The 16364-nt window shown below is 37.9% G+C and overlaps 2 protein-coding genes across 2 annotated transcripts; both read right to left on the bottom strand.

Annotated features, from left to right (window-relative positions):
- On the bottom strand, positions 72–6766 carry LOC18793403 (serine/threonine-protein kinase EDR1). The gene is made up of 13 exons (XM_007225272.2): positions 6051–6766; positions 5071–5511; positions 4797–4900; positions 3049–4076; positions 2936–2976; positions 2308–2376; positions 2092–2192; positions 1695–1773; positions 1507–1605; positions 1272–1340; positions 1078–1127; positions 814–990; positions 72–685 (listed from the first exon to the last, which is right to left on the bottom strand). Exons 1-13 carry the CDS (start codon positions 6459–6461, stop codon positions 583–585), a joined length of 2772 nt encoding a protein of 923 aa, XP_007225334.1. The 5' UTR covers positions 6462–6766; the 3' UTR covers positions 72–582.
- On the bottom strand, positions 9537–15445 carry LOC18788414 (glycine dehydrogenase (decarboxylating), mitochondrial). Its single transcript, XM_020562296.1, has 15 exons — positions 13646–15445; positions 13189–13434; positions 12999–13076; positions 12807–12907; positions 12531–12726; positions 12266–12391; positions 11912–12097; positions 11697–11810; positions 11251–11403; positions 10895–11083; positions 10716–10793; positions 10498–10623; positions 10313–10411; positions 10107–10224; positions 9537–10005 (listed from the first exon to the last, which is right to left on the bottom strand). The coding sequence occupies exons 1-15, from the start codon at positions 14903–14905 to the stop codon at positions 9911–9913; spliced, it is 3165 nt and encodes a 1054-aa protein (XP_020417885.1). The 5' UTR covers positions 14906–15445; the 3' UTR covers positions 9537–9910.

Raw genomic sequence — 16364 nt, 5'->3', positions numbered from 1 at the left:
TTATTTATTTTAATAGAAATATTGGGGTTATTATTTTGATTTAAATTGAAGTTTATTTAAAGGTGTACAATGACAAATAATGTTAGTTCTGGATTGCACATAAATTCTTCCTCTTTCTTCTTTCTTCCTCCAAATGTATTTACTCTTTTCACAATAACATATGCAGAGATCAGATGTTTACAATTCCCAAATGAGATCTCCACAGTAGCAGAATTAAGAATTATTAGTTTCTTTCTTCCTTTCTTTTTCAGTTTTTTCTTCTTTTTTTTCTACAATTTTTTTTTTCTTACATGCAGATTTGATACAACCTACTATTACTACTACTACTAGAGAGACTGGTCTTCAATGGGACCTCCACTGCCCTTCTTATGCAGTCTATTAATTTAGGAGGGTTTTCCACTCTTCTTTTCCGTATAGGTTGTGCTGAGCCCCCACTTTGACTGAGCCAACACTTCCAAATCCAGCATTCTCTTTTTCCTTCTTGCATTGAAGACAAAAACTTATATGCTGCCCCCGCTCTTCGAGACAAGGAACAACTTCAACTTCAATTATTAACACGGTAAAGTTTTTTCTTTTTTGGGGTTATTCAGTCGTTTGGTTTGTAGAGTTTGTTCTTCCAACAAGGCGTTGAAGACGTCGGAGACGGACCATGAGTTGCGAGAACGAAGGCCGTAGATTTGGCTCTCTGCAAACGGAGCAAATCTGGATTAGCCAAGCTCAGTTATGGTATAAGTCAAGCTGTTCAGGTTCAATTTCTAAGAAACTTGGCTCTCTACAGACTCCCTATTTTTGCCTAAAGAGTGTAGAACTTACCTTTGCCAACAATCACGTATTATCTCAGCAACCACTGGATCCATGTCCTCTGGAATTTCAAGACGCCTATTTTGGAATCCAACCGCTCCTACAACCTGCATTGGATTCAATCCTTTCCATGGGACGCAGCAAGTAGCCAGTTCCCATAAGATGACACCAAAACTGTACACATCACACCTGCAAGCAAGCAACAAGCAAAGCTTATTGTAATGGTAACCTCCAGAACGAAAATTCCCAAAATGCATCCACCTTCCGGCAACTTACTTCTCATTAGCTGGTTCATTCCTTAAAACTTCCGGTGCCATCCACTCGGGCTGCACTCCAATAGTACGCAATGAGTACATAAAACAAAAGGGTACTTGAGTTTCTATTCTTGTAAAAAATCCTTTTTATGAGATATTGATCATATGATAGGGTATTCAACTTTGTTTTCAAGATTCATATTGAACAAATATTACCGTCCCAGCAGTAGACTTCGAAGACAGAAAAGTATGGTGCTTTGTACGTGACAACCCAAAGTCACAAACCTGCACCACAATATAAACAAGATGTTTGAGAAAGAATAATCAATTTTTCTCCCACCAATAGAGATATCAATATCAATCTATCTATATTGAAAGAGGAAAAAATATAAATGACTAAAAAAAGCATTATCAGGGAAACTTAAAACGCAAGTGGTGGTTTTGAGTTGACCTTCACATTCCAATTCTTATCAACAAGGAGATTTGGAGACTTCAGGTCTCGATGCACAACAGTAGGATGGCTAGTATGCAGGTAATTCATTCCTTTGGCCTGCATAAATTCAGGGAGCACTGATTAAGAAATCAAAAAGAAACCGGAAAGGAAAAACTACAAAGAAATATATAAAAAATCTGTTTTACCACATCAAAAGCCATTCGCATTCGCCTCTTTTCATCAAGTTGAGAATTGGGACGATGCAAAAGTCTATATAAACTCCCCCTGTGTATCAGGTGAATGATTAAGGAACAAAACAAGAGAATAAGATTAAACAGATAACTAATGACTCAATGTCAAGGAAACAGGGTTGTGGACGTCTAGTTGGTTGGATGATGTTCCTGCCCCCGTAAAGGAATTTTTTGCTTGATAGACCTATTTTTGCCTAGTTACAGGCTTTCCTAGTTATCTTGGACTGCATGCATACACATCAGTTTTTTTTTTCCTTCTACTTTATTACTTTGTATGATTTAAATTACATATGGTCATTCAATTTCAGAAATATAACAAATCTGATAAAGGACAAGTAATAAGGAAATCAACCTGGGAAGATACTCTGTCAGGATAGAGAAATGGGGAGGGCGAGTAACTGCCCCCATGAAAAGGACAACATTGGGATGTCTAAGTCTTAACATAATTTCTACCTGCATGAACAAACACCAAAAATCAACTATAATTAATACAAAACCAATGAATTTGAATTTTATGCTTATATATAATCGACAAATATGATATACAAACTCAAGTCTTGATGCTTACTTCACATTTAAACTGAACTAAAGCATCACCAGAAAAATCTTGATCCAAAAATTTTTTCACAGCTACTTCCTGTCATGCAAAAAGTCAACACAGACCGATAAACAATTTGTAATGATAGCAGTCAGAATTACCATAACAAGCCTCATGCCATCATCAAAAACCAACATATGCCAATAAAAAACAGCATATCAAATATTGATGTTAACGAAAGTATCATCGTTGAAAGTACAGAAACTATCAACAAAATATTGACAAAATATCGATGTTGAGAGACTTTGAGTGAAATATGATTAAAAAAATTGGGAAATGTTTTATCTACTATCAGTGCTTGTCAAGGAGAGAAATTTCGAGGATATCATCGAAATTCCAAACCATGTGAACAACTGGCACTTCTACTTCAACAAGAAAACCAATAAGAAAAATGCAACCAATATGCTGATATCAATTTTAAAGTATCTCTCTATTTTGTTAGAAAAGAGAGTTTAAAAGCATTTATCAAATTGTTGCAAATATTAGCATTTCTTTAAATCAACGGATCAACAAAATATTACATGCTAAGTAATTTTGTATGTATAGCCAAGGAAAAGGAATATGACGAATGACTATTAGTGTTGGAAAGAACACTTACAGTGCCATTCCAATCTGCATGATATACCTCGCCATATGAACCTACCAGAGAGGAAATATTGTGAGCCTGTTTCTAAAACATATACCAAATTTAACCAACAGATGGGTGCTTACCAATGCCAATGCGCTCACCAATCTGAAGATCCTCCCATAAAATTTCCCACTCTGCAACTTCTCCCAGTGCTGGGTACCTCTCATAGTGACTATCGCAACTAGTACACAGGCCACTATTGGCTGTTTCCATTGGTTTAGATAAGGAAAGTTCATGGCTTTTATCCTCATGAAAAGCTTCTGAATTCATTCCTTGGGGACTAACAAGAACAGGATCTGAACTTTTAGCACCGATCTGGGTTGTTTCACTAGTTCCACCAGAAACAATTACAAATCCCTCATCAACAGTATCAGAGGGAAGAGATAAAATGTTCGTCTCCAATTCATTTCGTTGCTCTGCTAAGTCCACGGCAGATTGTTTTAGAAAGTTATCAAAATTGTCATAGCTCACTGCAGCAGCAGCTTGAGTGGATTGCTCGTTGCCTGATAATAACTGAACCAGATAATTATGAATCCCATCATCTACAAGTTTCCCATTTGCATGGATTTGATCAAGCAATTTAGCTTCGTCCAGATATTGAGGATTCATATCTGAAAATAAATCTGGGGGAGGTGATGCACCACTCTCCAACAATACAGCATGTAGTTTCTGTGCAAATTCTGGGTTCTTTGCTGCACTGATGACATACTTTGACACATTTTTCACTTTCCTTTTTTGTGCAGATGTGGCTTTCTCAGATGTGCCTGATGAACTTTCACATGATTTACGAAGTGATCTAAGAGGAGTCCCAATCTCGCTTCTCAAACTCTCAGTTTGATTTTCTTCAACAACGCTTCTATCATTTTTTGTTTGAACACCTACATATGATGCTTCTTCTGACTGTGAGCTGCCAACTCTAGAAAGTCTGTCAAGATCGGGTGGAACTGCCAACATTCCAGTGCCTTCAGCTTGCAACAAACACATATCTTTGGGCAATTCGGTGGCATCTTGAAAGCTCCTTATGGCAAAGAAAGAATTTGGTAGCTGGCTACTGGGCACCTCGGCAGGAATAAGCGTTCCAGGAGCACCCATCAGATCAATAATATATTCACTGCACAGAGAAACAACCCCATTAATCATCGGTAATAGTTCCAGGACATCTTCCGGCTTGCACCAATTCACCTTAGATGGAAAATGTGCACAGAATTTTAGGAGCAAAGCAGAAAACAAATATCATGAACCTTTAATTCTAATATCCTTACTTAAACATGATAGAAAGTTAAAACAGCTTAAAATTAGAGAGGCATCTGAAACCAAAGGACCTGCAGAGAATATATGAAAATCACATATATGTATAGATTTAATTTTCAAATTTCATTCACATATCAAAGCACTTCACATAGAAAGCAACCAAAAATATTCTAATTTTGTATCAGCCTCTTGACATAAGTACATTTTGAATAACAAAAAAAAATCTCATATGAACGTTGGACACAGGGTGTTCTTTAAGCATCTGGATTTGAAATTTTCGGGATAAGAGCTGCACTCAATAAAAAATTGTGGCTACAAATTGAGCTCAGCCCCCATCTATGGTGCTCCCCTTACCTATGGCACCCCCACCACATCTGATAATCCAAACCCTCATAAACTACCCTACAAACTTGACCATCACTATCTGCAATCCCATTTGACACACCATGACATTATGTTAAAGTAACAATTCAGCGACAAGCATAGGGCACAAAAAAGTTACTACATCACAAGATTTACTGGATTGAAGTTATCAGAAAATTATGCATAAACATAGAAATTTAGAATTGATGGCCATTACCTTCCACTATCAATTTTAATCAAGTTTACAGCTCCATCATCAGTACCAGTGTAGTAGCTACCTTTGACCAGCATACATGGAAGATTTATCCTATCAGCCAGTACCTAGAACCAAAGGTATGAAACAATTAACAACAGAAAAGCAATTGAAAGGGCAAAAGAATGAGAGTCGCATTTTGAGAAAAGCAATGAAGATGTTAGTAAGTTACATGGTGCACAATGTTTTGTCTATGATTCAGTTTGACAAATAAGGTAGTAAAAAAAACTGTCACAACCTTAAAGAGCAGCGCCCTGTGGCGTGAAAGTCCAACATCAATAAGTCCAAGGGGAAGAATGATAGTCTTCATCGAACTCCGTAACTCGTACCTCCTCACTTTCCACCTTCTCAAAATTTCATCAGCATCCCCAACTGGACCACCCATTCTATCAACAACAATATCAGCAATTTTCTGAATTAATCCACTTAAAAGGACACCATGTTGAGAAATCCGTGACTCTAGAGATACAGCGTATGCTGTTTTCTCCAGTTGTTGCAGTTCAGGATCCACCAACCGGTTAACTAATATGACATCATAATCAACATTATCTGAAACAGACACAGCTTGAAGATCCACTAACAATGGCATCTTCCCTTGTCTAAGAGAATTTGAGGTCATTCCATACACGTCATAAAATCCATCGACCACTTTTTCATTGTAATCTACAACATTCTGGCTCTGCATGTTATAAAAATTTGTTAAGAAGCTAATTTCATCGAAATTGACAATATTAAAGAACTATACCGCACCAAATTCAAACTTAAGACGCAAAGAAGAAAAATAAAACCGAAGGAACTTGATTCAGATAAGGTTGGAAAGTAATTGTAATTGCAAAATGAAACCAATAATTATCCTTGAACCAATGCACTATTCTTACGGCTCACAAATTTTTTGGTACCGAACTAACAAGAAGCACCCGCCTAACATAACTGGCACAATGATTCAACATGAAATTGTTAAGAAAATGGCACCGTAAGCAATACAAAGCAATCCATAGTTCAGCTATCAAACCTTTTAAAGATAATCCTCACACCATTATCATCGCCCTATGGTTAGAAAATGATCCAAGAAACGAAATGCAAATTACCATTCCATATAAACACAACGAACAATATTCAAAGTTTGCAGAAAACCTAATCCACTCCAATTGGCTCAGATTAAGTCGTAAATGCGGGAAAATGATTAACCCTAGAAATATTTCTATTAGAAAAACGTACCCAATAGCGAAGTGAGAGAATCTCGAAGGGGGCTTGAGTGTCGGTGACGGTAGCCGGGCAGCCGAGGCTAATCCGCTTGGCGGCGTCGATCTGAGCCGAATCGGGGTCGTCGCGCGAATCGGGATCCGAAGCGCTGATCGCTAAGGCCAACTGGACCTGAAACTCCTCCTCCAATAAATTGTAATCCACGCCCCCACCGCTACCACCGTCCCCAGCCGTCCGATCACTCACCGATTCAACGGCCGTGATTCTCCCCATTGTAGCCGAACCCGTGGACGACGCCGGCGAAGAAGCGGTAGGGTTGAGATTCGTGCTCGGACTCGTCTCGGGTCGGGTCTCGGCCAGTCTTTGGTGCTCATTGAGTCCTCCACCGATGTGAAGCTTTCTTAGTAGGTGCTTCATCTTCGACATCGATCATCAATGGAAATTATGAAATCCTTCTGTCTCTCTCTTCTTCTCTCTGTCTACTGGATTAAACTACGCCCACTAGAAAACAAAGCAGATTCGCTTAACCTGCGCACCCTTCTTCGTCAAGCTACCACCACTTAGAGAGAGACTTCGATTAACCGCTCACCCTTTCTCTCATTCCCTCCAACACGCTTAATAAAAACCCATAAAACCAATAAACAATTTCTACAATTTGTTTATATTTCCTCACCCCCAAGTCAAGTGAAGGACTCCCACTACTGTGTTCATACGCTCATCCACACATCTTTACTATGGACTTCACCCAATCTTGACCGTTGAGTATGTATGATGCATTTTCCAGGTGGAAATGTTAGATATCCAACGGTTGGGATTGTGATGATGATGGTGGTGTTATGGGTCTCTATGACCAAAATGGCATTGCCTTATATAAATGGGCTTCACTCCATCCCATTTCCAAAGATCAACTTGTGATTATGATGATGAAGAGATAAGCATTTACGTTTGTATTGATTCTGTATTTATGATCCGGATATCGTGATACTGAGAATTCGACAGCTGTAACACAATTCTATTAAGAATACAACAAATGTAACTCGTATACGTATCCAGCATTGTTTGTTGAAGTTGAGGTGTGAAAAATATAAAGAGAAGTGCGATGAGACTCATCGCTATCATTTTCCTATGTTGATTATGTATTTATGATCTAAATATTGCGACATGAAGAGAGTTTGACAGCCGTAACACAATTGTAGGTGTGAAAAAGATGAAGAGCAGTGTGGTGAGACTCATTGCTATTCTTTTCCTATGTTGATTATGTATTTATTATATAGATATTGTGATATTCAGAGAGTTCGACAACTTTAACACAATCATGTTGAGAATACGACAATTGTAACTCATAGATGCATTTTGTAGTGTATGTTGAGGTTGAGGTGTGAAAAAGATAAAAAGAAGTGTGGTGGGATTCACCAGTATCATTTTATGTTGTATTGATTCCACATTTATGATATAGACATTGCACGATTGTATAATCTATGCGAATTTATAGACGTTTATTATCGTTGAGGAATTAAATATATAAAGAGCCATTTGGTGGTATCCTTCACGTTTATCAAGAATGTCTTGATATAGTAGCCTTACCCCACTTCTCTGAGTGGTGGCTGCACCGACTACTCTGTTCTATAAATTTTCAAACTTATCATAAATCTTATCATTTTTCGTTATTTTTTATTTATATTTAATTTCTCGTATAAAAATGAAAACAAAGATGTTACTAAACAGACAAAAAGATTGCGTGAGAGATTTATACCGAAACATATGTTGATATCATGATCAGAGATGTTTCTAACTTTCTACGGTTGGAAAGAGGCAATGCGATGGTCAAAAGCAAATGATTTGAAATTCATACACAACGTGGTGGATGGAGCAATGAAGGGTGCAGCATAATGTTGGTACGTTCGTTGTATGAGATCCACGTTGAACTCAGCAATGTGCAAAATGAGATATCAATAGATAGATAAAGAAAGAACGTAAACCAACATAAATATAAACAACAATTAGAAAGTTAATTATGCAAATTATACATCTTGCTTCGTTTTGATGGTAATTAATTATGACTATAAGAAAGAGCGAGGGGCTGAAAAAACAAATTTGACTTCAGCATTCATCTTTTTTTTTTTTTTTTCCTTTGTTTTAAAAAAAATATCGCACGCAACCTCAGCGTAGTGTGTAGTGGGAATAGTATTTTATTTATCCATTGTCATTTCTTATTTTATTATTTTAAATAATTTTGTAGGACCCTCGAGGTGGGGCCCACTCTATCTTTAAAGTCGTACGGATTTGTTTAGAGCTTTTAAAGGACTGGTTTTTTGTTTGTTTTTGGGTATGGGTCTGTTTGGACACCGATCGGCGATCACCATACGCCAAGGCCCGTGTTGAAAGCCGGGAGCCTATTCCAAAGTTATGGTCTATAATCAATGTTATCTTCCTTTTTCGTTTTGTTTCCGAATAAGACATCTAAGAATATTGCCTTATAAATAAAGGAAAAGAAAATGTAAAGCACCCTAATAAGGAAAGAAATCGAACCTAAGAAAATATGGGAGATTTACTATTATACTAAATATAAAGGTCTAAATTATTAAAAAAAAAATCGATATGAAATGAACTTTAGAAACACATTCAAAGCTTATTTACAATATAATAAAGAGATTTTTAAATTCTTATAAATTACAAAACCGCCATCAATTTCTTAAAACAAGCCAAACTCTAAAACCTTATTAAAAAAACGCAAAACAAGTATAGAAATTAAATGGTATATGGTTTATCTATATCATTAGTGCTAAAAATAAGTATATGACTAAATATCTCCACACACACACACACAAAAAAAAAAAAAAAAAAAAAAAACCTATTTTAAAATATAAAATTTATTATTTTGTAGATAGTTTATTTAACAGCAATCTTACTTATTTTGAGCCTTCTCGTGTTATCTAATCATGGAGTCATCATTAAGGACATGAGGGCGATGAGTAAAAGTTTGACAGAGACTACTTTTGTGTTCATATGTCGACATGCTAATGAGGTCATGCATAGGCTTTGCTTATTAGTAGTGATAGGTTTGAATGGTTTGAGGAGCCCTTGACCTTTTTTAAAGGACTCTTTGATTATTGATGGTTGTAATCGGGGGTCATGCCTTATGTTCAACCGTGTTTCTTTTGATGATTAATAAAGTCTTCCTCATATCGTTGGAGCTTTTTTTTATTAAAGTTTTTATTGCACCATGTTTTAATAAATAAATAATTAAAAAATAAAAAATAAAAAAATTAATTAGACTAGTTGGTTAGAGGAGTTGGTCTACTTACATATGTAGATAAGGGGATAAAGGAACAATACTTTCTTTCCTTAAAATGTAAATGTGGCATATTGGCATTGCCTGTCACATCAAAGTATAACACAACTGTCAATGAATTGGATTAGCCCCATATTAATAGAAGATAAACTTTGACTGCGTCGTATTTATCCATCCACGAATCTCCACAATAACAGACACAAAGAGATGCATCTATTTCTTATTATTTATTTTTCCCAATTATGTTTAAATCTTAGGCAGCGGGAAAAAACAAAAGGTAAAACATGAAAATGTATAATCCCAGCTAAGACCCTAATGAAGGAAAAATAGATAAAAAAGAAGCAATAATAATTACAACATCTGAGTTGCAATCAGCAACAAGTTGTTATTAGAAAATCTAATCGTCATCATCATAAATAGGAAAAGAATGTCACCAGAGATATAAGGGGCTGTATGAAGATGGATAATTATATACAACGTGGAGGAGAAGAAGAAGAAGAAGAAGAAGAAGAAGAAGAAATGATGACTTCAGATATATCCATGACCAGACTTTGTGTTGAGTTCAAAGGCACAGAGCTGAAGACTAAGCAGTGGCTGCCGCTTGTTCCTCCACCGCCTGTGGTGCCGGTTGAAGGGTGCAGATGAGGTTGCGGTCGCCATACACATTGTCAACACGTCCTGATGCAACAGTCAACAAAATTTAGTTGTCAGTTAAAGCAATCAGAACAACACCAAAATGCACGCTATTCAAGTTCTTTTTGGGGGTGTAAATAGCATACCTGTAGTAGGCCAGAACTTGGCTGAACGGAGCCACAAAGCGGGGAAGGCTGCGTATTCCCGGGAATATGGCTTAGTCCATGTATCTCCCATAAGCAGAGATGGTGGGTGAGGAGCTCCCTGCAGAAAGGTTCATAACTTGTTTTATAAGTATTGAACAATTTAACTTGCATTTGCTTTCACCTTCAGAAGAAATGAGTGTTTTTACCTTGAGGACATTGTTGTGGAGATCAGCTTTTCCTTTCTCAATCTCAGCAATCTCTTCTCTAATGGAAATAAGAGCATCGCAAAACCTGTCTAACTCAGCCTGCAAGAAACATTGAGTTTACTTAACCCAAAGAAAAACAGTACCCAAAAATAGAAAAAATATAAAATCTTTCTGTGGGAGTGTACCTTGCTTTCACTTTCTGTTGGTTCGATCATGAGAGTACCAGGAACTGGCCATGACATTGTTGGTCCATGGAATCCGTAGTCCATAAGACGCTTGGCGACATCTTCAGGCTCTATCCCAGCAGTATGCTACAAGGAAAAGAGAAAAAAAAACCAGAGTTCAATTAGACAGAGAATGTAAGAAACAAGCGGCTAAATCAAAGCACGTGTTAAGAACATACCTTAAAGCCTCTCAAGTCAACAATGAATTCGTGGGCAACAGTTCCATTGACACCACGGAATAGAATGGGGTAATAATCCTGTAAGAAATTAACATAGACAACATGAGAAAACAGAGCAAATATAACCTCATAAGCTCAAACTGTAAAGCAAAAACAACAGTGAAGGAAGAAGTAGGAACCTCCAAGCGTTTGGCCATGTAGTTTGCGTTTAGAATTGCTATCTTTGATGCATCGGTGAGCCCCTTGGACCCCATCATGGCTATGTAAGTATAAGATATGGGCAAAATAAGTGCAGAACCCCAAGGTGCTGCAGAGATGGTACCAAGTGGCTGAGACTTGTCTGGAGCAGGAAAGCCACCGGTAGGTACCTTCAATACGATGTCAAAAAGCTTTGAAATCCAGCATGTAATAAATCACAAGAAGTTGGAAAGATATGAACAGATACTGCCTCCATTTACACATCTCAAGTTCAAAAAAAACATGAAGAAAGCAATAATTTGCAGAATCACATGAAACCTTCAAAAGAGTAAATTACCACAGGATGAGACGGCAAGAATGGCGCCAAGTGTTTCTTCACACCAATAGGACCCATGCCAGGACCACCACCTCCATGTGGAATGCAAAATGTTTTGTGGAGATTGAGATGGCAAACATCAGCTCCAATCCAACCTGGGCTTGTCAGACCAACCTGCAAGGACGAAAAGCTTCGTCAGATTGAACATGAAAAATTGAGCCTGAATTACAACTATCTACAAAAATAAACATAATATATGTACAGGCAACATTAAGATGTTCAATAAATTACTAGTTAAAAACCAATCACAATGGAATGCCCATGCAGAAATGTAGATGAATTTGAAATTTTAATACCAAAACACTCAGCCAACAACCTGCAGCCCAGAAACTATTTGAATTTAAATTTCAAGCACAAAACTATAAAGCATGGAGCCAAAAAGGGGAGTAATGTAGGAGAATACAGACCTGTGCATTCATGTTAGCCCCATCCATGTATACTTGACCTCCATTATCATGGATTATCTTACATATCTCATCGATACCTTCTTCATACACTCCATGAGTTGACGGATATGTCACCTATAATTCGAAATATGATCAAATGTCTGTCAAAATTGCACAAGTTCTCCATCTTTGATCATTTCAAATAATTCAAACCTCTTATAACATAGGATGCTTACCATAAGAGCTGATAAGTTATCCTTGTTTGCTTCAGCAGCCTTCCTCAGCTCTTCAATGTTGATGTTTCCCTTTGCATCAGTTCCAACAGAGACAATTTTCATTCCACACATTGCAGCACTAGCAGGATTGGTACCGTGTGCTGAAACAGGTATAATGCACACATTGCGGTGGTGATCCCCTCTTGCCTGCAGTGGGTATTCGGTGAACAGTTCAGCATGATTCGTAACAAGAATAAACCTTTAGGTCATAACCTCGAAGACCTTAAGTTAAAGTTTTCTTTTAAGCTCTACAGAAAAGTGCTTGTTATGAAATATTAGAAAGAGGGAAACAAGAAAAGCTCAGGGTCCCCATACAAAATGATATGCCCGAATAACCATCAGCCCAGCATACTCTCCAGCAGCTCCAGCATTAGGTTGCAACGAAAAAGAGTCAAACCCAGTGAGGGTACACAATAGGTCACCCAAATCTTGGAGCATTTCCTGGATTTTATTATTTGACAACAAACACTATCAAGTTACTAGTTGTATGAAGGAAAGCAACATATAAAAAGAAATTCAGGAAAAAAAAAAACATTTGCAACTGTGTTAAATTTGTTTGTAAGTAAACATTTGTAACTACCTGATAACCCGCAGCCTGTTCTGCAGGGGCGAAAGGGTGAATGTCAGAAAAACTAGGCCATGTCACTGGCATCATTTCAGTTGTTGCGTTCAATTTCATTGTGCAAGATCCCAATGGAATCATACTGTGGCATAGCGAAAGATCCTTTGATTGCAACCTATGAATGTATCTAAGCAACTCATGCTCCGTGTGATACCTAATAGAGAGCAAATGAAAGTCAGTCTAGTTTCCAAATAGCAGACTGTGAGAGTTCAAATCATCAGGAAAGAGATATACGAGTTGAAGATTGGATGGGTAAGATATGGGCTCTCCCTAGTTAGCCCAGAAGGAATTGCAGGCTGAACTTCTGGTGCAAGAGATGCAGCAGTGAAAGGAACCTGAAAATCAAACAAAATTCTCACTTAGATGGATGCAAATTATAAACAATTTCAACTATCACCTTTATGATAAAGACATGAAAATACTCACAGGCTTGCCCAAAGCAAAAACTTTGAAAAGCTTATCAACATCCTCCAAGGTAGTTGTTTCATCGAACGAAGCAGTAATCTGCAAGGAGTTAACCTTCAGTAATCTGATAAAGTAGAGCAATATACTCCCTCCTCTCTCCCTAGAGAGCTTTTAGTTGAATAATTGACGCAGGAGATACAAACAAACTTACAGTGTTCGTGTCTACTACTCGCAAATTTATTCCCTGCTTGATTGCAGCATCAGCAATGGCATGTGCATCAGAAGTCTTAACCTTCACAGTGTCAAAGAAGGGAAGGCCCTGAACTTCCACTGTCCCAAGTTTCTTCAATCCAACTGCAAATGCCCCAGCAAGACCATGAACCCTTTGGGATATGGTTTTAAGGCCTTCAGGTCCATGATAAACAGCATACATGGCAGCCATGTTGGCAAGTAGTGCCTACACAAAGACAATATACAATCAAACAAAGCCAAGTAAATCAAATTGAAATACACGAGGGGGCCTGCTCGGTAATTCCTTGTTTTTGGGTTATCCAAGCTAAGGAAATCATGTCAATAATTCTATCCTTTGATATTAAAAAAAAAAAACTAAATCAGTCAGCCCTAAAAAGTAAATCACAAAAGAAATCAAATGAAGAATAGTATCGAACCTGAGCAGTGCAAATGTTGCTGGTAGCCTTGTCCCTCCTGATATGTTGCTCCCTTGTCTGCATCGCCATACGCAGCGCAGGCTTCCCTGAAGAATCAACACTAACACCAATAATTCTTCCCGGCATCATCCTCTTGTACTCTTGGGAGGTGGCCAGGAATGCTGCATGAGGACCTCCATAACCCATTGGAACACCAAACCTCTGTGCAGAGCCAACAACAATATCTGCCCCAAATTCACCAGGAGGCTTCAACAGTGTCAATGCTAAGAGATCAGTTGCCATCACAACCTTAACCCCATTAGCATGAGCATTCTTAATAAACTCCCCATAATCCAAAACCTCACCCTCAGTCCCCGGATACTGAACAAGAACACCACAAACATCACCCGATTTGTAATCAATATCCTTAAGATCCGCAGTCACAACTTTAAGATCAAAACCATCTGCTCTAGTCTTACAAATATCAATGGTCTGGGGGTGGCAGTTGTTAGCAATAACAAAGGTCTTCTTCTTCCCTTTTTGAATGTTGTTACACATCGCCATTGCCTCGGCAGCGGCGGTTCCTTCATCAAGCAATGAAGCATTTGACATGGGTAGGCCAGTGAGGTCAGTGATCAGGGTCTGGAAATTGAGCAAAGACTCAAGCCTCCCTTGGGAAATCTCAGCCTGGTAAGGAGTGTACTGGGTATACCAAGCTGGGTTTTCCATTATGTTCCTCAAAATCACAGGAGGGACATAAGTGTTATAATACCCCATCCCAATAAAAGACTTGAAAATCTTATTCTTGGAAGCCAAATACTGCATATGCTCAAGCATTTGGCTTTCAGTTAACCCTTCGTCAAACTTGGCAAACTTCATCGATTCGAGTCGAATCGATTTGGGCACGGTGGCATCGATAAGTGAATCAAGACTACCAAACCCACATAACTCAGCCATTTTGGTTTGTTCATCTGGGGTGGCTGAGTTATGGCGGCGAGGAAAAGTGTCACTGTTTTTCAATGCATCAACAGAAATCGACCTTGTTTGTGTCCCAGTGCCATAACCAACATTATGTGACACATTTTTGCCTGCTAATGAATCTGATCTGCTACTTGTGCGCATGAAAGAGCATGGAGACAATGAAGAAACGTACCTTGAAGGCGTGTACAAGACAGGGGATGTTGAAGAGCTCAACACAGTCTCATTCTGGCGAAACTGCTTGGCCTCTGAAACCAAGCGCTTCACGAAGGCCTGGTTAGCCAGCCGCCTTGCACGTTCCATGAGAGCAAAAGACTGTGTTTTTGCAACAAAAACACAGAAAGCAAAAACAGAGGAAAAGCAAATTGGGTTGTTGGAAAAACTTGGAAACAAATATATGGTTTTTTCTTTTCTTTCCAAAGGTGCTTGCTTTTTTTTGTGTGTGTGTGGTTATTCCATTAGAGTGAGTGAACCCAGTTGGGGTGTGGGTTTGTTTTGATAAGTGATATAACACAAAGAGGTTTTGTCTATATATAAATATATGAGTATAATAATTTTAATAATTTATATAAAAATTAAGAAAATATGATGGGAGTTCAGGATCTGGTAGTGGTGGTGGGTGGTGGGTGACTGCGCACCTATTGAGAAAAAGACAAGTTTTGTTTGTAGGGTATCAAAACCCACAAAAATTTACAAATTTTTGTTGAGAAATCATGAATGTATGGAAGGTATTGAAGCAAAGAAGATTGAGTTTCAATGGATCTGAATGGTTTCCAAATTTTATTCAGCCAGAGAAAAAACATGTACCAAAGAGTTTTTGAATATCTGTTAAATCTGGAGTGAAAATCTGAGAATCTCGTGTAGTTACTTGGCAGATTCTCTATCACAGTATGCTTATCTCTATGTCTCACCTCAAAGACAATAAGAACAAAAAAGAAAAATTAGTCTAGGGTTAGGTTATGACTTATGAAGCAATGCAATACACTCACCAAATCAGATCTAAATCTTCAATGACAGTTTCCACCAGATAACACATAGAATTATCGCATTTGTGGTATTGGAAATTTGGGTGGATAGTCTTCCAACCAATTCTAATTTTGTGATTTGCTGGATTTCCTTTTGGTGGGGCCCTCTGTATCTGGTGGAGTTTGGGGTTGGTGTGGTAATTTTGGGAAAAGCAGGGGATCATCCTTGAGAGGAGAAAATATGTCTTGTGGCTGACAAAAAGACATTGTACGTTTCAGCTGTAGTCGGTCAGATGATGTTCTTGTGGTGGTAGATGCTGCTAATGTTTTTCACTGTTTTTAGTCTGAAAAAATCATGGCCATAGGATTGTCAAGTTATGAGGGGTGATTACAGAATGGACGGTTGTGATCTGACCACATCTTTTTGCTATTGTTAGGAAATGCTGATTTGATGATGTATTCAGGAGACTAGGACTTGGTCTGCCTTTTACCCCTTGGGAGAGGGAAGTGGCAATCTACTATGAAAGGCACTGTGTTTTGACAGTAGATTAAATGGCATGTGGGGAATTCCATTCTTTTATAGGAATGAGATCATTTCATCCTAATTTTGACCCAAAGAAAAAAAGGAAAACTTTTCATTTCAAATATAACTCAAAGACTGGCCTTATAAATATGTGCCAAAATTAGGTTATTTGGACTGACAAATGTGATTCTAACATAACGACATGCTTTCAACGAATTTTCTCATTTACGGTAGAAGCAATAAAAAGGAGAAACAAATACAAATATTGAGAAAC

This window comes from Prunus persica, chromosome G1, assembly GCF_000346465.2.
Source record: "Prunus persica cultivar Lovell chromosome G1, Prunus_persica_NCBIv2, whole genome shotgun sequence".
NCBI classification, from domain to species: Eukaryota; Viridiplantae; Streptophyta; class Magnoliopsida; order Rosales; family Rosaceae; genus Prunus; species Prunus persica.
The sequence above is the reverse complement of the archived record's forward strand: the minus strand, read 5'-3'. Positions and strand labels throughout refer to the sequence as shown.